At 42.6% G+C, this 27,134-nt stretch overlaps 1 protein-coding gene across 4 annotated transcripts in view; it reads left to right on the forward strand.

Moving 5' to 3' along the window:
* Positions 1 to 24,394, forward strand: part of TC2N (tandem C2 domains, nuclear) — a 34,116-nt gene extending 9,722 nt beyond the window's left edge. For 2 of the 4 annotated variants that reach the window (XM_081173600.1, XM_081173599.1), the window contains exons 2-12: positions 2,510 to 2,631; positions 4,241 to 4,468; positions 6,585 to 6,761; positions 7,705 to 7,796; positions 9,312 to 9,387; positions 11,758 to 11,858; positions 12,998 to 13,114; positions 15,141 to 15,332; positions 17,506 to 17,620; positions 18,338 to 18,537; positions 22,981 to 24,394. In XM_081173600.1, the coding sequence (XP_081029726.1) occupies positions 2,565 to 2,631; positions 4,241 to 4,468; positions 6,585 to 6,761; positions 7,705 to 7,796; positions 9,312 to 9,387; positions 11,758 to 11,858; positions 12,998 to 13,114; positions 15,141 to 15,332; positions 17,506 to 17,620; positions 18,338 to 18,537; positions 22,981 to 23,091 (1,476 nt within the window). In that variant the 5' untranslated portion in view covers positions 2,510 to 2,564 and the 3' untranslated portion in view covers positions 23,092 to 24,394. The remainder of the gene's footprint in view (positions 1 to 2,509; positions 2,632 to 4,240; positions 4,469 to 6,584; positions 6,762 to 7,704; positions 7,797 to 9,311; positions 9,388 to 11,757; positions 11,859 to 12,997; positions 13,115 to 15,140; positions 15,333 to 17,505; positions 17,621 to 18,337; positions 18,538 to 22,980) is intronic. The other 2 variants (XM_081173601.1, XM_081173598.1) reach the window with 1 other exon arrangement.
* Positions 24,395 to 27,134: the final 2,740 nt, after the last annotated feature.

Below are 27,134 nucleotides of genomic sequence, written 5' to 3' on the forward strand. Positions count from 1 at the left end.
TCCCTCTGCAGCACATCTGCCCCTCACTTCCCTCTGCAGCACATGCAGAAACCACCTTCTTGACTGTTGGGCCTGCTATTGGTCTAGTCTGCTCAATCCACCAGAGCCCATCTTCACATGCAGGGCAAGACCCTAACTCACTGAGGGTTTGAGACCTATCAGCTACCCTCACCTGGTTTAGCTGCCCAGTCAAAGCTGTTTTCTGGGGTGTGGCCACTGTTGCATGCTGACAGCTTCTTGGAGGCACAGGTGAGAACTGAGTGCAGGGTGGGGACCAAAGGTGGACAAACTATCTCAGAAGGAGCATGATGTGTGTCCCCCTTCCCCACGAGACGTACTACCCAATAAACCTCAGGCTTCAGACTGCTGACTTGTAATTTTACACTGTATTGTCACTGCTGAGTATTTTGTTTTGCGGGGGTGTTATGTTCAAAGATTAAGATGACTTACACACACAAAAGCCCTAATAGTCAATTACTGACTTATAGCAACTACAATAGCAGACCTGCTTTTCTCTAGAGATCATGTTCAGCTCTTGATTGTTTATGTTCTTTACAGTTGATTCCTATTATGGCCATTTTTTTACGTAATTGTTAAAGGTATTTGCTTTCCTCTTCAAATATTTGCGTCTGGGAATTAAGGCTTTGATATCAGATTTATCTGATTAACTTGTCCACCAAAACAAATCTGGAAATCATTAACATATTTATGCTCTCTAGTCCAACTACATTGAAGTAGTAATGATTAAATTCTTTAGGAGTGTGTCTGGTGGACTTTTATTTTTTAAGAACCAACAACTTTGATCTTACATTTCTTAGTCTCAAGAGCATTTTTTTTATCTTCACATCTATACAAATGTGAGTTGTATTTGGTCTAGCAGCCAGGTGAACAGAGAGCAGGGATGAATCTGATATGGAAAAATATTTGATACTATCAAGACGTACCATGACAGTGGGTCACCAAGTCAAGTCCCTATGCTAGAATTGCGAAAATTCAACATTCTGATGCATTTAGTTATAGAAATCCTATCACACCTTTTGACATGAATGTCCCTAAGGCAGTGTACAACAGTCAGTGTAAAGCAGTCAAAGACTGCAAAATATAATAATAGTAGGAAACCACTGAGACAAAAAAAGAAGCAGACTGAAACAGTGGCTAGAACCCAATAAAATACACCTAAGTACAATTAATGGCAGGGACGCAGGTGGCGCTGTGGTCTAAACCACTGAGCCTAGGGCTTGCCGATCGGAAGGTCGTGGTTCAAATCCCGCGACAAGGTGAGCTCCCGTTGCTCCGTCCCAGCTCCTGCCAGCCTAGCAGTTCGAAAGCACGTCAAAGTGCAATTAGATAAATAGGTACCGCTCCAGTGGAAAGGTAAATGGCGTTTCCGTGCGCTGCTCTGGTTTTGCCAGAAGCGGCTTAGTCATGCTGGCCACATGGCCCGGAAAAACTGTCTGCGGACAAACGTTGGCTCCCTTGGCCAGTAAAGCGAGATGTGCGCCGCAACCCCAGAGTCATTCGCGACTGGACTTAACTGTCAGGGGTCCTTTACCTTTTTACAATTAATGGCGTAGGAACACAGCTCCATGTTGGATGGCCATTACTTTGCATAGCTCACACTGCATTTGTGTGTGCTCCTTCTGTGAATTCTTTATGAGATGCTCCCTCTCTTTAGATATTTGGTTGCTTTGGACTGATAGGGCCATCCTTGGGTTGTGTGGCCCTGGTTTGAATTCCATCATCCTAGAAGAATTCTGCAGCAGTGCATTTGGAGTATGTTGCAGCACAGGAAGGAAGGAAGGAAGCAAATATAAGCTGAAATTTCTATTCCTCACACCTGTTTATAAAAATGCCTGGCGTGTGCTGCTGCTGCTGGCCTTCTGTTCTCTTAATAGCTCAGTGCGTGTTTATTAGGCACATGACCCATTTCAGAGAGTTTTTTCCTTTCCTTTTAGAAGTCACATGTATTTCCTTATAGGAGCACATTTTATTTAACAGTATTTCCTTGTAGGAGATAAATTGGGCATAGTAGCACCAAAAGCTGTGAGTTGCCTGTGTGACATCTTGCACAAGCCTAGAGCTTTTTTTACCAGTTCCTGTCTAGAAACCCCAATGAAGCAAGTGTTTTAATTTAGGACACTGTGCAGTGTCCTAAATTACAGTGGTACCTTGGTTTATAACCATAATCCATTCCAGAGGTCCGTTTGTAAACCAAAACAGGTTGTAACCCAAGGTGTGCTTTCGCCAATGGGGCCTTCTCAAAAAAATTGTTCGTAATCCAAAAAAAAGTGGATTGTAATCCAAAAAAAGGTTGCAAACTGGGACACGCACTTGCGGGTTTGACAGGTTTGTAATCCAAAACGTATGCAAACCAAGACGTATGCAAACCAAGGTACCACTGTATTGTATGGAACAGCATAGAAACTGGGTAAATGAAATGCTGTACAAATGAAAGAAATATGTCCTTTTCATTCCTGTATTCTCATCTAAAGCAATGGTTAATTTTCAGGGCTGATTTCTAACTTGGATTCTTGACTGCATTCCAGCTTGTGTTAGAAGCAGTAATGGCAGCAGAATGCATCAAGAACTGTTGCAGTGCATGTTTGTATGTTGAGAAAGAAAAGCATGATGGTGAGTTCAATTAAATTTTGCATGTTTTTTAACACTGGCGTGGGTATATTGGCAGCTGTCTTACAATCGTTTTGATCACCAGAAATGCTATGTTCTATTTAGAGCACCAGCCTTTCAAAATTTCATTATACTCTCTTTTTCAGGTTGTATTAGTAGGTGAAATGTTTAAATATCCTGTTGCCATTGTAAGGCAATTGGGTGATAGCCAACATTGCAGGAATGGAAGACAAGCTCATGCAATATATATTTCCTCCTCCTCCTTCAACACTGCAGACCCCCCCCCCATCCCTCCAACATATTTCTCTTGAAGCGATTTATCAGTTTTGTGGAATGAATTGTACAATGCTGCAGTAGAAGGAGGAAAATTACCTTTGAGTAGTACTGGGGGTTCAGGGAAGAAGACAAGCGAGGGAAATGTTCAGTGTGCAAGATTGTCTTTCATTGGCAGTGTTGGGCATCACTCACTATTTGCATATTTGTCATTGATGATTGCATTTAAGTTGTCATTTTTTGAGTAATTACTTTGTCATAACTGCAGAATTTAAGGAGTTTCTCTCTTCTATTCTGTAGCAGAGCACATTTTGTAAATGTGTACAAGTGTGAGGGGTATGGGAGGGAGGGAAGAAGAGAAAGAGAGAGAGAGAGAGAGAGAGAGAGAGAGAGAGAGAGAGAGAGAGAGACTGGAATAGACACGGGGTAACAACCCGGATTATTAATGTTTATTATTAACACATGTAATAATTTTATTTATTAATTGCTTCTTGCAAAAAATAAAATAAAAATGAAACTCAAAGCAACTTACAAATGAATGAGCATTAAAAGCAAGGATAAAACATCCTCAGTTCCACAAGTAATATATATACACACACATACATACAGATCCAACGCCACCTCACCTTGCTAAAAGATAAGGAGATCCAAATCTTGGCACCCAAAAGCAGATAGTGATGATGCCAGGGGTTGCCTCCATAGGGAGGGTATTCAATAAATGTGGAACCACCCCTGAGAAGGCCTGTTCTCCTGTTGCCATTCTCCGCACATCTCTCGGAGAGGGCACACAGAGAAGGGCCTCAGGTGAAGAACAAAGGGCCTGGGTTAGTCCATGTGGGGAGAGGTGGCCCTTGATGTATTGTGGCCCTGACCCACATAAGTCAAAACCAGCACTTGGAACTGGGTCCAGAAACTAATCAGTAGCCTGTGCAGATGGGCCAGGATTCTGCACCAGCTGCAATTTCCAAGCCCTCTGCAAAGACAGCTCCATGTAGAACACATTCTTCATTCTTGTGTAGATTGTGAAGGTTACAATTTAAATTTTGCATTTGTGATGTTGAGTTTAATGGACAGCTTGCCTCTCAATAATCACCTTCTAAACCTTCTCCGAAGCAGTTGTGTGAACCGTGAAAAGGATTGGTTTACAGCACTTGGGAACCACTGCAAATCTTCCTGAGACAGATATACTTACTGCCTGCTGCTCCCTCTCTGGGGATGCAGTTAACAGGATAGAAAAACCTATTTGCCTCTGATCCTGTTAAAAACACAAAAGATCATTTCAGACTGTTCATTCAAGGCTTGAATGTGCTTCTCATGCTTTTTTTATGTTAAATTACAGCTTCTCTGGAGAAGGAGTCTGAAGTTACAGCCAAATATAGATCAAATGTTGTAGAGAAGCCTCCCTTGTCTTCTGTGTTGGTGAAACCTCAGGTTGGCTGTTCGGAGGATTATCTTCTCTCCAAGCTCCCGCCAGGTGGCAAGGATGTTCCCTTTGTGGTTCCTCAGTTCAAGCTTGCCTACATTCAGCCCAGGAACCTTGGCAATCCACACATTGGAGGAATTCAAGGTAAAGCACTGGAAGAAAACAGAACAGATTTAAAAGCAGCTTGTTTATTCAATTGAGGGATACCCTATGTAGTTTCAGAGGCACTATGTAGTTTCAGAGGCACTTGGTTGAGTTGAGCTGCCTGCATCCGCAATGCATTCCAACTTGTTTAATACTCACAGTGCTTCAGGCTGCTGTGTGTCTTTGGGGAAATTCTACACAAACCTGCAGCTCTTAGGATGAAAAACCTGCACTTAGGACCCTCCTTCCGTTTGTGTAACCATTCACACCAAAATGAAAGCCCCTGGCTTTTGCCAAGAATGTTTTTAGCCTCTTTGGCTTCTGATTCAATCAGAGTTTGGCGTTAGTCATTCCCTACAACCCCTTCAAATAATTAGACCTGTGTTTTTCAGGCCATCATTTGTGTTCCAACTGTTTTTATTTCCACTACCTAATCTGGGTTGGAAGGTAGAGCCAAGGTCTTGTTTCATGCAGATATGGTTCCCATGACAATGTATTCTTTTGTGTGGTGGATTTTGTGTGTGTGTGTGTTTTGGAAGCTCCTTCTCAACCGCCCCCCCTCCTTGAGACCTTTGAGTGAGGAAATAGTATCCTCTTGTGAAGTACGTGCACCTCAAGGACTCTCAGGCCAGGGAGTGTTCTGCAAGTCAGGTGGTTTATCAGGCAATGCATTCTTGATTTTAGGATCTGCAAAACAACTCAAAATATGTTGCCGTGCCGAAAAAGTTAGCCCTTACCTGTTTGTAGTTAAAAGTCTTAAAGTAAAAAAGTAGATCATGCAGAATTAAGGCTAAGACTGTCAAAAAATATATTCTGTGCCTGCTGATTTAAAACACACAGAATTATTGGGATCTTCCCCTTTTCTGCTGTGTTTTTCTGGAACAGATAGATTTTACAATCACATTTATTAATTTCATTCTTCAAAAGTGTTCTTTGGTAGTTTTAGTGGAAGAAGAAGAAGAATTTTATTGTTTGTCCCAGCCACTCTGAGCAACTTCCAACAAATACGAAAACATCAAACATTAAAAAATTTCCTCCGGAAAAGGTGGCTTGTATGCTAGTATTTTACTCAACGGTGAATTGCTTGCCTTGCTCATAGCCCAGAGGCAGATAGCTGTCACATTTCTTTTTCTTTATTCATTTGGATTTTAACGCAAGATCCTACCCATTCCTCTAGGCAATATCAGAAGTGAAGAAAGAGCATCACAGAAATCGTGCAATCGACCTAAAAGTGCTCAGTCATACAGACGAAAGCTGCATGATCCTGTTGTATAGGAATATTAGGATAATGAAGCCTGACTGCCACCCGGTCATTGGTGCTGTGTCTCCTCTTTTCAACTTTGTCTACTCAGGATAGCTTCAATCCTATATGCCTTTACTTGAGAGAATGCCCCACTGAGCTCAGTGGGATTTGCTTCTGAGTAGACATGCATAGGGTTGGGCTGCCTCTGTTTAGTTAGTGATGCTAATACTGAGTGAAGATCATATAGGTATTTGGTGTGATTAGCATCACATTTAAAGGGCACTTGATACATATGTGTATTTGCAATGCGCAGGCAGCATTGTCAGCATTGGCCCTGGCGGAAGCACTTCTGATGCGCATTCTTTGATGTGATGTGGGATATACCTACATGGGTACGTGCTTTTCATGTCGCAGCAGTATATTTAGAACACCCCTTTGACTGCACACTTTTCTTGGACACAAACCAGCTCTTCTCTGTGCTCTGCATGACACTGAGCATACCATACCATTGGCACAAAATAAGTGTCTAGTAGCAGCTCCAAATAAAGCACTAGGATACACAAGGTAATTTTTAATGCTCTGCCAATGTCAATAACTGTGCAAAGTAATGCACCTCCCTTCTCTATATTTGTTTTCAGCTTTTTATGAATGTAATATCCCTTGGTATCAATACTCAATTAAAAGTATTTGGGTCCTGGAAAACCTTTTATAACTTTACAAGATTTCCCAACTCAGCTACTGACCTTTGCACAGGCATGCAACCTAGGAAGAGGAAACATCTGTTTTTTGACTCTGTAGACTGACCTGCTGATATGTTACGCAACACTTAGGTGAAATGCTGACTTGCCTAATAATGTAACTCATGCCTTGCAGGTTCTGCTATAGCACATTTTGGCGACCGGAAAGCAGATGTTTCCAACACGTACCAGCAAAGACCTCTTGTTGATGTGGTGTATAATCCATTCTACATGTACCAGCAGCCTTCTCTCTCTCCAGATTCGACTCAGTACTGCCCAGAAAAATCTAACAAAAGAAAACTATACGGGTCAGGTAAATAATAAACTAGTGGCAATACTATTCGACCCACCACTGCCTCTTCATTATCTGCAATTGAAATAAATAAGTGACCTGGACAGCAGCATTGTACTCGAAAGACCCTTTTCAGCCGTGAACTCAGTGGTTTTTGGGAGCACACCACTGTTTCATGTGTTTGAGGACTTGCAGCCAGCTCCTCTGAGGCCTAGGGCAAGTCTATCTAGCTGCCCCTCACCTTGCATGGGCCTGTCAGTATTCCAAATGCCCAGGTTCTCACCCTGAGCTATAAACACCAAGTGCCCTACCACCGATCACGCCCAAGTACTGTGCCCTCTGCACATTCAGAAACAAACAAAGGGAGACAATGAGAGACAGAGAGAAAATCTCCAATGTTGAACGGCACTTAGCGGGTAGGCAGGGCAGCAGCACTCATTCATTTAGTCAATAGGCCAGGTGTTTGAAACTGGTCACAGCTGCTTTGAATTCCCCACCCACAAATGCCCAGGTCAGCACAGCTGCTAGCAAACAGCAAATGGTTTAGTTGTCCTGGTCCCCTGTACCTTGTCACCAGGCAGCAATCAGACAATGTATACAACAAAGCTATTCTTTGTGTGGACACAAGTTAGTGGAGAACTGTTGGGACCTGGCAAGAAAACTCCTGCAGGAAAGTTGTGCAGCTTCCCTTCTTTTTAATGGGGCTGGCACAGTAAAGTACCTTCCTTATAAAAAATCATAAGTTATTCTGAGTTGTCACTGACACAGAACTGTCTGAATGAGACTGGTTTTTTTACCTACAGATTCTTAGGGTGAGATACTAGGATCTTACTTTTGAATCTACTATCTATGTATTTAATTGTTTTGAACAATACAGTCTCTGCCCCAGTTGTGTGCAGCTTGTACAGGATCCTATATTGTTCCTGAGATTTAAACAAGGGGTCTCTCTTCCATTTCTTTTCAGTTTGTGACTTAAGGAGCTCCACATTGCCAGCCTCGTCTTCTCTAAGTCACTCAATGTTTGACCTTACAAGTCCACCCCACCGATTTATGCAGGTAATAAATTCTTTTCATAACTTAAAGGCTGCACCCACCAAGAAGCATACTTTCTTCTCCTACATTGTTATCCTTATTCTTTGGGTGCTTGCAATGGCTGACTCAATTATGTTAGAAATTATCTCATCCTTTTTCAGAGTCCTGCTTCGCTGGATTCAAATGCATTTTGTTTGTGAAAATTTGTGGCTGTGTTAGCAGAAGTATGGAAAGTGATTGGCAAAGCACTTTGCATCTAATTTCAGTGCATAACTGGACATTATAGCCCTTAGAAATCATTGTAATGTGCATTGAAAAAAGGACACATTTATAGTCATAATACCCATAGTAGTGCACACCAGGAACAATTCCAGAATGCCTAAATGGAGTATATATAGGCCACACCAATTGCTGGGTGGCAGGTAGTAGTTAAAATATGATTGAGGAAATAAATCAGGAGTGAGTTTAGGACTATCCAGTGTTCACTGTCTTATATGCATTTCCAAGTCCCTCTGGAATTTTTCTTGTTAGGCCAATCTGTAACTACTTTTGTGATGCATGAAATTAGTGAAGGCGCTAGAGATGTTCTCCTCAAACTTCAGTGGGTTTCACATGCCCTTTCAAGAGGTGCTCACAAACTGTTGTCAATGCATTTGGAGAATCATGTTGTTGTTGTTTAATCGTTTAGTCGTGTCCGACTCTTCGTGACCCCATGGACCAGAGCACGCCAGGCACTCCTGTCTTCCACTGCCTCCCGCAGTTTGGTCAAACTCATGCTGGTAGCTTCGAGAACACTATCCAACCATCTCGTCCTCTGTCACCCCCTTCTCCTTTTGCCCTCCATCTTTCCCAACACCAAGATCTTTTCCAGGGAGTCTTCTCTTCTCATGAGGTGGCCAAAGTATTGGAGCCTCAGCTTCAGGATCTGTCCTTCCAGTGAGCACTCAGGGCTGATTTCCTTAAGAATAGAGAGGTTTGATCTTCTTTCAGTCCATGGGACTCTCAAGAGTCTCCTCCAGCACCATAATTCAAAAGCATCAATTCTTTGGCGATCAGCCTTCTTTATGGTCCAGCTCTCAATTGAAAAGGAACCCCAAGGGTCATCCAGACCAACTCCCTGCAATCCATGGGGATAAAGCAACTTTGGCTTAAACTCTGACTAAACAGCATTTACAGTTTGGCTCAGCTTCCAAGTTACACCTTCCAAGTTGTGGCAGCAACATGATATGAAATTGGATAAATATGCATGATACTGTCGTATGCTACAGTCCAATTATAGGGTTTTGCTACTTTAGCCCCATTTACTTCAATGGGATTTAAGAAGCACCAGTGTGGTGCTAGATTGTAGCCAAATTCCAGTTTTTCTTGCTTTGCAATAGCATTTCAGGTTGGAGGGAAGAGCCAGTGTCTTCCATAGTAGCTCCTTTTCTTCATTTGCTATTGACAAGCTGTGTGAATTTGTATAGGTGGTCTTGTATCCCTGGTTGTTGTTGTTGTTTTCTCGTTCACTGATCAGGTACATTTTTGTTTTTTTGACAGAGATACGATTCAGTCTCCAGTGTTCCAAGCAGCACTTCATCCAGGAAGGACTCGCACGGTAGTAACAGGAGTCTAGGTAATAAACACTGTTTGTTCATCTTCTTTCAAATCTGAAAGTAAATCTGAGGCTTAGACATGACATCAAGAATATGGACATTTTGTAACTGCAAATACAAGTCACGTGCTGCTTACGGAAGTATTCCCCGAAGACACACCTGTGTCTGATCTGTAAAAATGCAAGCTCAGAGCTAATCATCCAGTTCCTTCTTTCTGGGGAGAAGCTTGTGAGCTTGAGAACATGGAGCTGTTCCATGCGCAAGTGTGTCAAAGACACAAGCCATTATAGTTTATATATTACGTTTTTACAGATCTTTCAGGAACGACTAAGGTTGTGCCTCTGACTGAAACTTGCAGATTTGTTCTGCTTCAGCCTTGTTATTCCTACCGATTTTTAGTACTGTAGCACAGTTACAATGACTTCAGTGCTCCAGAACATAAGGATTTGCACTTCCAAAGGAGGATGCAGCACAACAAGTGTGTGGGAAAGTCTTTTGCAGAAAGGCATTTGCAGTCTGTTTAAGAACAAAGCTCTGAAGGATGATATCATCTCATCGGAATAACACCTATGTCAGTATTGCCCAGCCAGGAAGTGGAGAAAAGCACTGCCAGCGAGCTCATGGCTTGCTCATGGTAAGCCATTAAGCAATGACTGGCTATATCTTGAGCCACACTGCAGGCACAGTTTAGTCAGAGCTCAAGCCCGAGTTGCTCTATCCCCATGAATATAAGTTCCAGTTCAAATATGTAGAAATAGAATGTCTACGTGCTCTATTGAATTGATACATGAGGGACGGACAGGACGAAAGCTTACATATTTGAATCCTTCTCCATGTAATTGGAAAGCTAGCATGTCCGAGTGGAGGGGTTTTGACATGACACTGCACACAGATGGCGCCTTTTCATGGAAGCACTCGAATATGGAGGTCCCTACATGCAGCCTGAATTGGTACAAACCAGAATGGACTGTACCATGTGTTTTTTTCTGAACGTTTGATTCTGGTCCTTGGAGAGTCTGTTCCTAGAGAGGTTCATTTAGTTGGAAGCCCACAGTAAAGGCAATGGCTGTAAGCTGAGTAGTCAGGATCTGTTGTAAGCAGGGAGCTAGGTATTGGGGAAATATGAGATGACTGATTGGAATACAACATGGTTAAGAAAATACAACAGATTTTCAGGATGTAGTAGGTCAGGTCATTGTTGCCAACATGAAAAATCAGGCAAGCAGTCATTTTGGAATCAAGTTGAAGTGCTATCCCATCTATAATTAGAAAAGGATAGGTGCAGTTGCCTTGGCTTTTGTTTTATTATCACCTTGTTATTCTGTTTGGACAGCCACCTGGTTCAGGTATCCAGCTCAGGAATACATCTGTCCTGAGATTGCCCTTTTTATAAGGCACTTTTAAGGGAACTTACCTTGCTGTGTGATCAAAATATGGCTTCCAACTTGTGTCTACTAGGGCGAAGAATTTAATGAAATTAAATCACACTTAAATGGAATTAGTTGTATGTGGCGTGTGACAGACAGGAAGATAACTACCCCATAAATGAAGGAGAAACATGAAAACTCCTTCAGGGGCAGAATGTACAACATTACCAAGTTACAGCTGCTATTTTCAGGCAAAGATTCTGTGCCTTTTGGCAAAACTTTTATGGGAGTGGATATACAACAGTGAAAAGGTTCACCTGTTTTGTCCTATTAGTATAGATGTTAAGCACCACAGAACTCTCCAAGAGGAAAAAGTGGCAACCTTATATAATTTGTTGATATAATTTCAAGAAGCCTCTGACAATGCCTTTTTACTTGGGATTACAGTGGTGCCTCGCAAGACGAAAAGAATCCATTCTGTGATTCTCTTCGTCTAGCGGTTTTTTCGTCTTGTGAAGCAAGCCCATTGACGGATTAGCGCTATTAGCACTTTTAGCGGCTTTTAGCGGCTTATCGGCTTATCGGATCAGCTGATAAGCGGCTTAGAAAAAGGGGGGAGGGGGAAAAAACCCACAGGAACTCACAAGACATTTTCGTCTTGCGAAGCAAGCCCATAGGAGATTCGTTTTGCGAAGCACCTCCAAAACGGAAAACTCTTTCGTCTAGCGAGTTTTCCATCTTGCGAGGCATTCGTCTTGCGGGGCACCACTGTAATTTACAAATAGTTGAAACAGCAGTAGAAACATTTGCAGCACTTCAATGCGCAACTGCTGTATTTCCCCGTGGGTCTTACATCCATGAATCCTGACGATAACAGGAGCATGATGAATTATAAATGGAAATAAATAGTGAGGCTGCTCTTTTACAATGATAACATTGCTGATAATCCTGGTTCACCAATTTGAACAGTGCTTTGCAGTCTTTGAGAAAAAGTCCTAAATGAATTCTTGGCTTTATCCACAGATACCATTACGTTATCAGGTGATGAGCGAGAATTTGGCAGGCTTAATGTGAAGGTGTGCTACGTTCCTCACGTTGAACAAATCTGGATCACAATCTTGAAAGTAAGTGAGCCTAGCAAGACCTCGAGAACTGAGTTAGTCTTACACTGGTGATGTTGGGCAGGAGTTTAGCTTGTGCACCTCCATCCTACTTCTCTAAAAAAGACACAGATCCATTGGCCCTTCTTTCTGTCCATGTCTGTCAGGCCAGCATACCACACTGCGATGCAATATGAAAGGACACTTTTTATTGTGGACCGGTAAAAGGAGTTCATCAGTTGTTGTTTAACATTATTCTTTCGCAAGACCCTGAGGAAATGGAGTCTCTGTTGGGTCTTTCTGACCACCTGAGTTATGTTGATTTTCCAAGTGAGGTCCTCACTAAGGTAAACTCCCAGGAATTTAAAGGAGGAGACTCTCTCCACACAGCCTCCCCCCCCCCCCCCCGGATATACAACGGGGCAGGTTCCCCTCTTTTCCTCTGGAAGTCCAACACCATCTCCTTTGTCTTACTAATATTTAGGTGCAAGTTATTCTCTAAGCACCATGTAGATACTTTTTGAACCTCCTCCCTGTACGCTGTTTCATCTCCGCCTGCAATTAGGCCCATTATGGTAGTATCATCTGCAAACTTAATAATTACTGTAGATAAGAAATGGAATTATCTTATACTGAGTCAATCATTGGTCCTTCCAGCTCACAAATGTCTACTATGACTAACACCTCCTCTGTGATATCCTTGTAACAGGAGATGTGAGCATCTGAACCTGGGCGCATGTGCATACAAAGCTTCATCTGGACGACACCGTGTGTGTTATTTGGAGAGGAAACGTTGTTTGGAGGGAGGGGGTTTCCTACTGGTTTAAGCTAACAAATATTCTGTGGTGATTTTTATGTTGTGGCAATCTGTTAATCTAATGTTGACCAGCTCAGTGTTGGGGTGAGGCTTGCATGCTAGCAAGCACCTTGGAGGGAGACCCATTGCAAAATGGTTTCTCCGCGCTCCCCCCCCCCCCAGCTAGTGCTCTCTAAATCTGCAAAAGTTTGCCTGAGATTCTATGAGGTTGGAGAACCACATTCTTATAGGGTTGAAAATAGCAGTACCTACAAATAAGGCAGGAACGTTAAAGCAAGCAAATAAAACTGACAAGCAGTTTGGTTGCCGGTGGGATAAAAGCCATTTTCTATTTTTAAAATTGCAGTGCAAAGATCTGAGCTGGTCATCTAGCCTTGGAGAAAACCCCCACATTTCCATCAAAGGAACTATTACATTGCCCAAGCCAGTGCAATTCAGATGCTCACCAAAGGAAGCTTCCAGTGTAAGTGACACTTTTAAAAAATATTGACTCCCTTCCCCCCCCCCATCCCTGTATGTGAATCACTGTTTTCAAGAACTGCTAGAGGTCCCCCCACTGAATCTTACAGGCCAATAGCCCTAGTCAATCAAGATGAAGGAATCCTGTCTGCTGGTCTTGTGCAGAGGCTAAATTGTTTTATTACTTAATTATATCCATAGAGACCAAACCAGCTTTATGCCAGGGTGTCATGTAAGGAACTATTCAGTGGCTACTAAACCTTGTAAATTTTTGCAAGCACTTGGGGACTCCTCTCTCTGGGCATTCTCAGCGCTTTCAATAGTTTTAAGTTTCATTCTCTCTCTGTGTTAGAAAAGCTGCAAATTGGAGAAGAGATTTTGCACCTGGTAATATGGCTCTATTCTAGTTCAAAAGCGGTAATTAGAGCCGATACCTTTGATTACTCACCAGTTGCTCTGGATAGGATGGGTGGTGCCCCTTATTGCTTCCCTTGTTCACAGTGGCAGATGGAGTCTGGACCAAGCCTGACATTAAAAGGCACACATAGCCTCGTCACTGATGACACCCTTGTAACGTTTTCTGACCTAGAGAGAGGTCTGCAGGAGCAGGAGTTAGAATCTTTTAAGAGCGTAGCAGGACTAGAAGTCAATTACACCGATTTGATACACATGTGCTTCAATTTAACATGGTAAATAAATGTTTGCTGGTGCATAGGGCTGAGCTTACCTTAAAGGAGGCTACTTTTAAATATGTATGAGTGTTGGTGACTCTAAAGACACTGCACAACTTAAGAGGCAAAATAATGGCCCATTGCTGAACCATCCCACCAATGTAACAACTTTGCTGTCCATTCAGTGCAGTAGAACGGTCTGTGTGCCTCATTGCTTATGGCATTTGTCGTCATGTGGATAACTTGGACAGCAGTGTGATTTTGGGAGGATTACGAACTCTTACTGGTAGAGTCTCTATGCCTCTAACAGCTGCAAAAAATTTTTTTAAACCTCCTTCCATCTCTGAGTCCCTATGGCAGAGTAAGTTTTGCCTACTGATTTCTGCCTGTTATGCAGCTGTTAAAGGCACAGAAGCCCTGCCAGGAAAAAAATTGGCAACCCTATGCTTTTCCAGAGTTCTGTTTTTCTAGGGTCCCTCCCCTTGTGCATTAAAGCATTCCATGCAGCATGTTGCTGTGATCTTTTTGTTTTGCTTGAGCTGAAGCCAGGGACAAGTGTCAACACCTGTCACTTCAATTACATCTATCTGTCACAGTCAGAATCTGGGGGAAGTTACACAGTTGTGTGCATTTAGGTTTTTGTTTTGGGCTTCGTTTTCAGAGGCTTCCTGTGAAGTCCTGAGACCTTCTTAGAACTGTTAATAGCTGCTTGATCAGTCCTGGCATGAGCCTTATGTCCATACTCTTTTCCCTTCAGTTCTCCACGTGTAAACAGTGACATTCCAAAAAGCATCAGGCTTTGTTCTCTGGGGAACTTTCCACCCCATGAGTTCATCACAGCAGATGTAGCATTATCCATTATCCAGGCAGTTCTATAGGACCAGCCCACGCTTTAAGATTGACATCTGAACTCCTGCTTCCTATCATGTTGTTACATGAGATTATGCAACACAAGTGGGTGCAAGAAGCACCTTTTGGATGGTGTTACCATAACTGTAGAATGCCCCTCCAGTGGAGACAGGTTTCCTCTTTTTTGTTCTGTTCATAAGAATCTTTATTAATTTCTGCAACCTGCTGCTTTTAGGGATGCTTATGGATTGCTTCTCCTTAATTCACATGCCTTTGGTCCTGCTACTTTTAGAAGGGTGCTTCCCCACTGCTTTTGGATGACTGCTAATGTACAAATAGCACCAGAGATGAGAATCTAGGTGTTACAATCAACTGGAACGCGCCTATTGTTTATTCCTAAACTGCCATCGGCTTTATTAAAGTGCTATAGTGCTGCTGGTGTGTTTGCTGTTAGGATTAGGTTCACCGTTTTGATTGCTCCATTATGTAATTATTATCCTTTCCTTGTAGGAAATTGAATTCATGGAAACATTTGTGTTTGCCATCAAACTGCAACTTCTGCAGACTGCGAGGCTTGTCTTCAAAGTACAAGCTCAGATTCCTAGGAAGAAAACTATCGGGGAATGTGTTTTGCCGCTGCGAGAGCTCAGCTCGCAAGAAACAGACAACTGGCTGGCAGTAGCACCTCCTTCCAAAGCTTCAGTAAGTTACTGTGTTCTAAGGAGCCTTGAAAGTCATCTGGAATGAACATTGCTTAGGACACATCTGAGTACTGACTAGGATTCTGAAACTGATCCTATATCATCATTTTAAAAGCAACTGCATTAATCCTGAAAATACAACAAACAAATTGCTGTTTACTTCTTGTGCCTTCTACTAAGTTATTCCTTGATAACTATCAACATGATAACCTGAATAAAGAACCCCCTGGCTATGTTAAAGATAAAGGGACCCCTGACCATTAGGTCCAGTCGTGGCCGACTCTGGGGTTGCGGTGCTCATCTCGTTTTATTGGCCAAGGGAGCTGGCATACAGCTTCCGGGTCATGTGGCCAGCATGACTAAGCAGCTTCTGGCGAACCAGAGCAGCACACAGAAATGCCGTTTACCTTCCTGCCGGAGCGGTACCTATTTATCTACTTGCACTTTGACGTGCTTTCGAACTGCTAGGTTGGCAGGAGCAGGGACCAAGCAACGGGAGCTCACCCCGTCGCAGGGATTTGAACTGTCGACCTTCTGATTGGCAAGTCCTAGGATCTGTGGTTTAACCCACAGCACTACCCGCATCCCATCTGGGTATGTTAACTGCACTTTAATAATAGGTTCTGCATTCTGAGGTTGGATCACAGAAAAAGACTCTGCTCTTCCTTGATGCAAGATGGGTAATCCTAGATTACTTGGAATGTAAGAAGACTAAGGGCTTGTTCACACTTCTGCTTGTCCATAATAATGATAATTTATTACTTATACCCCGTCCATCTGGCCGGGCCTCCCCAGCCGCTCTGAGTGGCTCCCAACAGAATATTAAAAACACGATAAAACATCAAACATTAAAAACTTCCCTAAACAGGGCTGCCTTCAAATGTTTAAAAGTCAGGTAGTTGTTTATTTCATTGATATCTGATGGGAGGGCGTTCCACAGGGCAGGTGCCAATACCGAGAAGGCCCTCTGCCTTGTTATAACCATTAGTCTGGGCAGTTTTGCCTTTGCCCTGCTGCTTTCCTGCAGGAAAAAAAAATACTCTTTAGCACTAACTCAGAACAAACATACATCTGGAGAAAACACAGTTGATGTTTTCTCTGATTCAGCAGTAAACAGTGGGATTTCCCCAGGGGAAAGCAGTTGGGGAAGCGTGGATGAACACTAAATTATTGGTTCCCTATAGTATACAGCTGTTGCATCTCATGCAATACACCTAAGCACAATTCAGTAAAATTAATTTATATTCTGTTCTGAAAAATCTATGAACGTCATAGAATATCACAACCTTGAAATACAACTGCTCTTTGGCTGATGGGTAATAATCAGGTGTTCTGAAAACATTTAATTCTTCATGAAATAATGATTTTAAAATGGATTTTGGTTCTTAGTAGTTCTCTGTCCTGGTAATCAGCTCTTCCTTTCCTCCTTGAGATTGTGTGCTCTGAAGCAAAACTTGATTTAGGGAGAAAACCTCCATAATCTGTAGCCAACAACAACTGGTTGCTAAGAGTTCTGAGGAAAACATTGTGAATCTTTGACTAATTTATGGTATATGCTGAATCTGAAACTGTTACAGCTGCGATTGACAGGGGCAATAAACTTTTTTTTAAACTGTACTTGGGCATGCTTATGACACAGAAAAAATAGGGATTAGATAGACAGATGTATTCAACCTACCAGGTGGTGGGTGGATTTTAATTATGGAGCCTTGCTACTGTAGAGTTTTACACAAAGGAGTCATATTGTGGCCTCACGTATTAAGCTTTGGTGGGACAGGTTCCAAAGAACCATGAAATTAATTTTGTGAGTCCAGTGGGATTGCTTTTCTTCTAACAACAGCCTGTGGGCGTGGAGGTGGGAATCCTGCTGTCTAAAGAAAATAGATTCCACAGAGCTGGTGCAAGCTTCTTCCATGAGCTTAAGTGGCTATTTGGATTCTGGCTTAGAAATTCTAACACATTTGGGCAGGGCTGCAACATTTTAACCCAGAATGTGCACAAGCCTAACGGTCCAACATTCTCAAGTAAGCTGGCATTCCTCGTGTGTGTCATAACAGAAAGTAATTCATAACATCTGATCTCTTTACTTATAATATAGACCTTCTGTTTCAGAGCTGTACAACTTGGCTCAGAGTTAAATGGAATATGTCTTTGCATTCTTATTTTCCGTCCAGGTGTCCCCTGCAGAAATGAAAATAGGCACCTGTTTTCAAGCAGTAAACAGTAGGATCCAGTTGCAAATTTTTGAAGCCCAGAACCTCCCAAGCTCCACCACACCACTGTCTTCAAGTAAGTATTGCAATGATTTTGTATGTCCTTTTCTAGAATACTTTGAGGCAGCGTAGACAAGCAGTTTGATTGCCAATAGTATATAGATCAGCCATTGTCAATATTTGACATAAAGTCACCGGTGGAGTGCTAGCTAAATTTTACTTCCGTTTTATATATATATATCTGTTCCAGTAGATATTCTACTGTCTGTGTTTGGTATGCAAATCAAGCAACATGTTTGTTTTGTTAATTCTGTAATATAAGAGTAGTATTTATACAGTACTCTGATATGTATGAAGAGGTGCTCTGTCTTGTGTATGAAAATATGATTAATAAGGGAAGCAACTATACTATTCTTGCAACCCCTCCCTTGCTCTTTTATTATAAATAATCTAATTCATAGGTTTTGCTGCACTCTCTGGTGCAAGTCTGATCAAATGCTAAAGGTTTAAAGATGTCTCAAATTTTAGTTGCACCAATTCAGTTATGTGGGAGAAAATAGGCAGGCAGGACTGCTGAGGATAAGGAGAAGTCCCTCCTTTAGAAAACTGTGACTTTGAAGAAAAGTTTAGTCCCTATTCCAGTGGTGATGATGATGATGATGATGATGATGATAATAATAATAATAATAATAATAATAATAATAATAATAATAATAATAATAATAATAATAATAATTTTATTTTGCCTGCCTATCTGCCTGCCACCTCTTACTGCCATTTTCTTCCATGCTAGATTATTTTGTAAAGGCTGCCATGCTTAGCACTGAAGGGCTGGTTGATAAGAAAAAGACCCGGCTACTGAAATCCACAAATGGTCGAGTGAAGTGGGGAGAAACTATGATTTTCCCAGTGAGCAACAATGAACATGGGATAAACTTTCTCGTCAGACTATACAGCAGGAGCTCAGTGAGAAGAAAACACCTTCTGGGACAGGTTGGTATATTTGCACACGCACGCACACGCACACACACACAATATTAAGCTGCAAATTAACATGAGTCTGGAGTATTACAAGTCGGTTAGGTCACATCTCTGCTTTGGCACTATGCTTTTTAAAGACCAAAAAATGCCTTCTGCTTATCAAATCTTGTGAATTTCAGCTTCAGGCTTCTTCCTGTGGAGTGCTAGTTAGTTAGCTCAACTTGAGCCTAGCTCTGGGATCCTAAACTCATAATCCAAATGGAATGGACTTTGGCTTTGACTCCTGGGGGACCTGCTCCTTGCCTTGCAGGCCTTTTCCCACTTGGCCAGAGGGTGCAGGCCCCTGACTGACTCCAGCTGCAAAAGCTGAGGAGGCCAGAGACCATATTGGCTGTCTCTTAGTACATACCCAAGTCATGGACCCTCAGCCACCACCTGCCATGGACCACCATTGGCTGGATTGGCAGCAACAGCTGCAGATATGTTCTATAAGCATAGAAGACACCTGAAGGCAGTCCAGTATAGGGAAGCCTTTTTAAAGTTTAATGATTTATTATGTTTTTATATATGTTGGGCAACCCAGTCAGATGGGTGGGGTGCAAACAAATTGTTGTTGTTTATTAATAATTCTCTTGTTAATTATGCTGTTTTAAATATGCATTTTATCTCTGACTTCCTTTAATAATGTTTTATTTTGAAATGTTTAAAATAATTTTTTTTTGTTAACTTTGCTATGCTAAATGTGCATTCTGTATGCTAAATGTGCATTCTGACCTCTATTGTAATGTTGTGGTTTTTTTTTGAAATCTTTTAAGATAATACCTGTATTTTAGTTTCCTGTTAATTATGTTGCCTTGAATGTATACTTTATATTTGACTTTCTTCAGTAATGTTTTATTCTGGATTTTTTTATGTGATGTTTTAATGTGTTGTAAATGGTTTTGAGATTTTTCCCTCCTTAAAAATATAAAGCGATACAGAAATGAAAATAATAATAATAATAATAATAATAATAATAATAATAATAATAATAATAATAATAATAGGTTTCCGAACCAGTGGCTCCCAGAATCCACATGCATCATTGCCCCACAAAAAAACCATCAAGCTAGCTGTTTATTCAGGTTATAACCAATGCCTATGCACATACCCTATTACAGGGTGCCATATTACGAAAGATTACCAAAGGCTGCCCCTGCCAAGGTCCTCCCCAGAGTGGATGATGGAAAGAGGAATTTCCTTTCACTATATTAGCACAATACAGATCTTTTATAGCAAAAGCCTAATCCGCCCCTGAAACCTCTACCATATCCAGTGCAGGTAACGCCTCTAATTCTGCATTAATTGTTCCTCACAAGTAATGGATTTCCTTTAGCTAGCATGAGGAATATGGGAAAGTGGCAATGAAGCTGTGGCCTTATTTGATCCAAAAGTATGTGCCTTGACGGGTTCCCCCCCCCCGAGTCAGGGAAGTGGGGGCCATGGCCACGCAAGCTGCAGATTCTGTACATACCACTGCTGTGCCCTTCCCATTGTCCCTCTAACGCAGTGTTTCCCAAACGTTTTTGGGCAACGGCACACCTGTGTACTAAAAAAAAATCTCGCGGCACACCACCATTAAAGCCCCGCCCCGTGACGTCAGCGCGCAGCGTCACGCCGGGAGGGACGCACAAAAGTGAACGTTTTTTCCCTCGGCAGCTCCTCTCAGCTGCGCTCAATCCGCCTCCGCGCAGGCTGAGGGAGGGAGGGAGGGGCGCGTGTGACCCGTCTCTGCTGGGAGACCAAACCCAGCGAGACAGAGTCGCGCGGAGGCGCCCAGGCAGCGCTGCCGGCTGCAAGGAGGAGCGCCAGGCAGCAGCAGGAGGCGCGGCCTCTCCTCGCCGCCCCCGCCCCGCCTCTTGCCGCCCGACTCGCCCGCCTCCCTCCAGGCATCTCGCGGCACACCAGCCGGTGTCTCACGGCACACTCGTGTGCCGGGGAACACCGGTTGGGAAACACTGCTCTAACGTTCACTTGCAGTGCTTGACTCTTGTGCTGCTCCTCAGGAGGGGACAAGGATGACTCCCGCTTTGGCATGTAGTAGAAGACACTGGTGACTCAGCCCTTTTGTCCTACAAAGACAGCAGATTCTAGCCCTGAATATGTAGAGAGTGGAAGGGGCATACCCTGTGGCTGCCTGGGGACCCCTCACAGGACCTGATAAAGCCCCTGGACCGTACATTTCATACTAGTGGCCTGGCATAGGTGCCCAATTGATGTGAACAAGAGCAAAGAGCCCAACAGACTCCTAACATAGGCTTTCTGAAATGAAACAAGTCACACATTTACTAGTGGAGGGCCATTCATATACAAGGAGCTGGTTATCTGTTTGCATTACTCCTATTGAGGAGGAAATGTCAGCTCACAATTCCTCCACCAGCTGAGTAGGGCAAAACTGTATTTTTAAAGTGTTGCTTCCTGATTGTATAATAGAGTAAGCCTCCCAGTGTAAGGGAAGCTGCTCCCTGTGAGTAGATAGCATTGTCCTTCACCAAAATGGCTAATCAAACGTGAACTGCAACTCTCTCATGTGAAATATTGAAACTAACTGCTGACAGTACCTAACTACCGAAGGCTTTTTACCAAAGCCAGACTAAATGTCTTTCCCTCTGCAGTGTTGGATGGTAGGTTGAGAGGAGTTCCCTACCAGGACAGACTTTGCTCGTGTGCTCAAGACATTGATTCCATAAATCATATTTTGTTGCATTGTGCAAAATATGAGCAGGCCAGGGCTGAACTGATACTATCCTTGCTGGTACCTTTCCCGGGAAAATCAGAGGCTCACTATGTCAGGTTCCTACTGGAAGACCAGACAAATGCTAGAAGGTTAGCAGTGGCAAAGTTTTTATCGGTGGTTGCAAGAACAAATGAGCCCTATATTCTAAACAAAATGCTTGATTAAACTGGAGGTAGGCTGTATGAATTGTGTATTGATTTGTAATGATTTGTTGGGTCTCTGGACCGTAATAAAGATTGATTGATTGATTGATTGATTGATTGATTGATTGAAACTAACTGACATTTAATCTTAACAGTCTTGCATGAGATGCATAAATCATGCACACTTCCAAGTACGGTAAAATCTCATTTTGCAATCTCCCCTACCTCTCGCCTCCTTCAACAACCCAGAAAGCACAGTTGGGCAGCTTTAATAACATGTTCTGTTGCAGACATGTGCTTCAGGGATGTTTCCAAAGCACAGGCGTCCCCCAACTTACACGAAGGTTATGTTCTGGGCCCCTGTGTGCATAAGTGAAATCGTGTAAAGTGAGGAGCACCCTTTAAACGCTCTCTCTGCTGCTCTCTCTTCAACCCATACAAAAAATACTGTATCCAAAAATATCCACACATAGAATTTAAGAGGCTGGAGGGCACATGGGGGAAAGCAGCGGCAGCTGTTGCACGTCAGCTGTTAGGCAGAGAAGCTGAAAGCCTCAACTTCCGCAGAGGGAGTGTCTAAGCAGAGTGAAGGTTAAAGCCCATAAAAGCTGGGCTGGAGGTTAGCTTTTTGTTTGTTCTATACTCCTAAGAACATAAGAGCCTTCCTGGATCAAAGGCCTATCTAGTCCACCATCCTATTTGCCATAGTGGCCATCTAGGTGCCTGTGATGATAACCCTATAAGCACGAAGGCAATAGCACCCTCCCACTGTTGTTCCACAGCTATTGGGTCATGCTGCCTCAGACCTTGGAAGTAGCATGCAACTAGTAGCTTTATATTCCATGAATTTGTCTAGGCTTCCTTTTTAAGTCATTTTAAGTTGGGAAGCCACAATTGATAGCAGTGAATTTCTTCTGCAATGGAGCAATATTATTTAAAATCAACAAGAGCAGCAACAGGCTATTATAGTAATCCTTTGAACACCCCCCTCCCACAAAATACCATAGAAATATAAAATCAGATAACATCCATGGAAACATACCAAGCCTTGAGAGGTTATCTGACTACTATGGTTGTTTGCATTTCAGTCTGTTTCTTTATTGTGATGTGTTTATTACTTACCTTGTTTTAATGTATTGTTTTCTTATGTTGTGTATCTGCTGTTGTAAACCACCTTGGGGATTTACATGAAAGTATTTTAAACGATCAGATAAAATGGACAACTTACTACAACCCACAGCAATAATCCAGATTTTAAAAAACAAACAAACATGTATAGACTGTTTTCCACTTAGAATCATAGAATCATAGAGTTGGAATAGACCACAAGGGCCATCGAGTCCAACCCCCTGCCAAGCAGGAAACACCATCAGAGCACTACTGACATATGGTTGTCAGGTTGTTAGCTTTTTCTTTTCTCACACTCTGTATTTATGTACAGTTTTTTGTTGGCATGGTGACGAACAAGATAAATGTCAAAGATGACTATTTGGCGTGACCTTTGTAATGACCCCTGTGATTTCTCTTCCTCTGCAGGTCTGGCTAAGCAGTGACAGCAACAGTCCTGAAGCTTCTGCTCAGTGGAGAGACACGATTGCCAATCCAGAGAAGGTTGTCGTTAAATGGCATAACGTCAATCCAGCATGACGCTGGTGTGGGCAGTACTTTGGGAATTCATTGGGACTTGAGCCAAGAGGCTTCTGCACTTACTTAAAATAAACAAACATCCACTAAGACAGAAGGAAAAGAAATACCTGCATTGACTGGTGTGTAAGGTCACTTCTGGAGAGGAAAGCAAGAGAAGGAGCTGTAGTGCTGAAAAAAAGACACAAAGTGAAGAATCTTCACAATATCCATGGAATACAGAGGTCATCTTGCAAAGTTAAGGGCCCAACTACTGATCCTTTTGATAAGGATTAAAAGAACTTTCGTATATTTATGTTAGCTTTTCTTCTAACTTAAATATCTAACTTAAAAATGACTTTGAAGACATTTTCCTTTTCTCCATTGAAACCCCTGCCTCAGTTACTGTTTTCTTTCTAAAACTGTTATGAGGGCACCGCTTAATAATTATTTCAGACATCTCTCAGCAGTCATCCCTTCGTGTTGAGCAAGAGATCTAAGACAGGCAGCAGGGGGCAGATTAGTATTTTAATGTTCAGAATCTTGGAATAAACTTTTTAAAGTAATTTTGAAGAATGCTTGCTTGTTATGAGCATTGGGCTTTAACGTGAGGGAGGGCTGGGCATTTCAAGACAACTCTTGCTACATGCAGAGAGGCTTTCGGTGCTTCTTCAAAGTGCCAGGTCATAGTACTTGCTCCTATTTGGGGGCCTAAGACTTAACTCACTGTTGTGAGCCAAGAGATGGAGTAACAGCAAATGAAAGCCTTTGCTCCTGTGAAGAATGAAAGTATTCTAACCTAGGAGGAAGATTGTGTATTTAATAAATGCTGGCTTGTGGCACTGCATTGTGAAATGGTGAAATGTTTACTGGCAAAAATGCTCGTCAAATGTTCAACCCTTTAAAGTGCTATCATATGTAATTTTAGCAGGCAGATGTGAATAGTTAATTGTAATATGGATACAATAAGTTGAATATGAAGACACTATGGCTAGGCTGGAGAACCTTTAGGTCTCTAGTTGTTGTCCCAGCCGGCATGGCCAATTAATACTGGAGCTGTAGCTCACCAACATCTGTTGGTCAGCCATCCCTGATGTATGAACATGCTTAACTGGGTCAGTAGCTAAGGTTTCCAGTTGTAAATCCTTTACCATCTAACTTCTTAGAGCACTATGGTAAAAGACTGCAGAACTGCTGAAAACAAAAGATGCTGAGAGTGCATGTCTAGTTTGTTCCTAAGTTGATGGTTCCCATCTAGCTCATATCAATCATGGCTAAACAGTTTATAATTTTATAAGTATTTAAGTAATTAAAGCTGATAATCTCAGTTCTTTGTCTGGTTTGAAAATTATGTCTGGAACGATACACCTGAAAGGTCAATGGTGAATGAACCATAAATGGTAGATTATTGTGGGTTTAAACAAACAGAACAGTGATAAAACAGAGGGATATTTTTACAAGAGACAATTAACACAGCTGTTGCATTGCCTGTACTGGAAGGAAACAAGCTGTGATTAGACAATTGCATTGACAAACGTGTTTCTTCTAAGCTAGAAATAAACCAGGTGACAGACTGCCAAGGCACATCAGAACTAGTGACGAAAGGCTGTGGCTCAACTGGAAGCTGTTCCTACATTAAGGTCTGGGCACATTCCGTTTGAGAGAATGGAGGGGAACTTGGTTTGGTGATTATATTGTTAGAAAAGTTGGTGCCTTCTCTCCCTCTCTGCCGAGTGGTGGCAAGAACCCATGGGGTTCCACGCACTCACCAGGGTCTGTGTTCCTTTGGAGAATAGAGACATGGCAGAGACTGTCATAGCTTTAGTAAATATGGTCTATTCACTTATTTACACCTCCAGTCTACATAAAGGGAGTCCAGGTCTTGTAGCATGCTCATTTCAAGAGGGGTTTGTCCCCCACAGCAGTGCAGCCAGACTTCAGCCAGCTTGCCCAAGATGGATCCCAGTCTTTCTCTTCTTCGTCATCCCAGCAACCCTTGCTCAAAACTCTTTTCCTGTCACCTCACACCCAGTTACCCTGGCAAGCTTCCAAAAAACCCCAGACTCTGTTCACACCTCAGGGCAAGAGGGGAGGGCAGATTTCATGCATTGCCAATAGCCCTCTTGTCTCTTAATGGCCCTACCTTGTATGGTTGCTGGACAAAACTTCCCAGGAGGCTGAGGTGCCCCTAAATTTATTTGGTGTGCTTCTGGGTAGCTACTAGGACACACAGCACACAGGAATCCTAAGCGTTTGGGCCACTTGAAACATTTTGCAACTACAACTATTGTGGTAAAGTTAGCATCCCCCTATATTATTTATGGATTGCCAGTGGCATAGGGTGGATTGCCAACACCTGGGGCCACATTGAGGGAGGAGAACTGACAAAAGTATACATGCACATTCCACTGCTTAATGACATCTGTGTCACCCAGGAGATAGCAGCCACAGAGATAAGAAAAGAAGAGTCATTCCAGTGTCTGGAGAGGTAACTTCCTGGTTCACATGGAGAAGCTGTTTTCAATGGAGCCCAGCAATGGAATTGTGCAGCTGTATTGAGTCAGCACCAACTATTGAAATTTTGCGCCCGTAACAATTTTGCGCCTGGGGCAAACACTCCTGTGCTCCTCTCCCCATGCTACGCCATTGTATATTGCTACATTTCAGGAACACTGTCCACAGTATAAAGCTTATTTAGTAAGCTAATTTGTCCATATTTATGAGGAGAAGAAGAAGAGGAGGAGGAGGAGCTTGGATATTATATCCTGCTTTATCACTACCCTAAGGAGTCTCAAAGCGGCTAACAATCTCCTTTTCCCTTCCTCCTCCACACCAAACACTCTGTGAGGTGAGTGAGGCTGAGAGACTTCAGAGAAGTGTAACTAGCCTTAGCAGCTGCATGTGGAGGAGCAGGGAAGCGAATCCGGTTCACCAGATTACGAGTCCACCGCTCTTAACCACTACACCACACTGGCTCTTCCAAGGCAAGCTAATATGTACAAACTGAAACCTCCAGTTTAAAATGGATACAGGCTTCAGCAGGTGGCAAAGGACGAAAGCAAATACACTTTTTAAAAGCGCTCCCTTGTGGAAGCAGGTTGCGTACGGTTGTCATTACTGTTTCTGATTCCTATTCTAATATCTGAAATTGTTTAGGGAAGTTTTTAACCACTGAGGTTTTAATGTATTTTTAATCTTCGTTGGAAGCTGCCCAGAGTGGCTGGGGAAACCCAGCCAGATGGGCGGGGTACAAATAATAAATTATTATGCTGGATGCTGCAATAATATTTGAGCATCAGGCCATGTACACGTTACTGACTTGAAACGCAGTGAGGTTGTTTTCCTCTTCAGGTCGCATTTGCACCTTGCTGTACGCATCGGAAGACTTGAGTGGATTTATTTGTTTGTTTGTTATTCTGCCCTTCCTCCCAAAGAAGCCTTGGAGTAGGGACCTAACAGACCTTCTGTTTACAAAGCACTATGTACATAAATGGTGCTGTATGAACAAATACTTGATTTGTATTTTCATTGAAATCTATTACATTTACAACGTACAATTATACTCATTTTGCTCACTGCAGTTGTTATTATATGGGCTATTCCTATTTCACAGACAGTGCCAGTGCTGGCCTTCAGGGTGTGTGTGTTGTTGTTTTTTTAGCACAGCACTTCTGATGCCCTCCCCATAATCCAACAGCTCCCATCCATGCTTTCTCTGCTGCAGTTGTGATGCTAGCTACTGCCCTGGATCAAACCCTTGGTCATGCCTAGTGCAAAACAGGAAACAGTGTTTTGAATGGGAGCTAAGTGGGAGTACAAGCTTCCTCCTGATTCTTGATCTCTTTGTCAGCATTTGATACCAACGGCCATGGTATCCTCCTAATCTGGCTTGGTGGGTGGGAATTGGGGGCCCTGTATTACTGTGGTTCCAATCCTTTAGGACCAAGTCCAGAGAGCAGCATTGGGAGAGTAGCATTGGCCCCCTAGCATGTCATGATCCAGAGCAGATTCCAATGTATAGTTAGCAGAGTAACAACTTAAACATGTTGTAGGATTCCCCAAAATAG

The sequence above is a fragment of the Podarcis bocagei genome, assembly GCF_964188305.1.
Source record: "Podarcis bocagei genome assembly, chromosome: 1".
NCBI classification, from domain to species: Eukaryota; Metazoa; Chordata; class Lepidosauria; order Squamata; family Lacertidae; genus Podarcis; species Podarcis bocagei.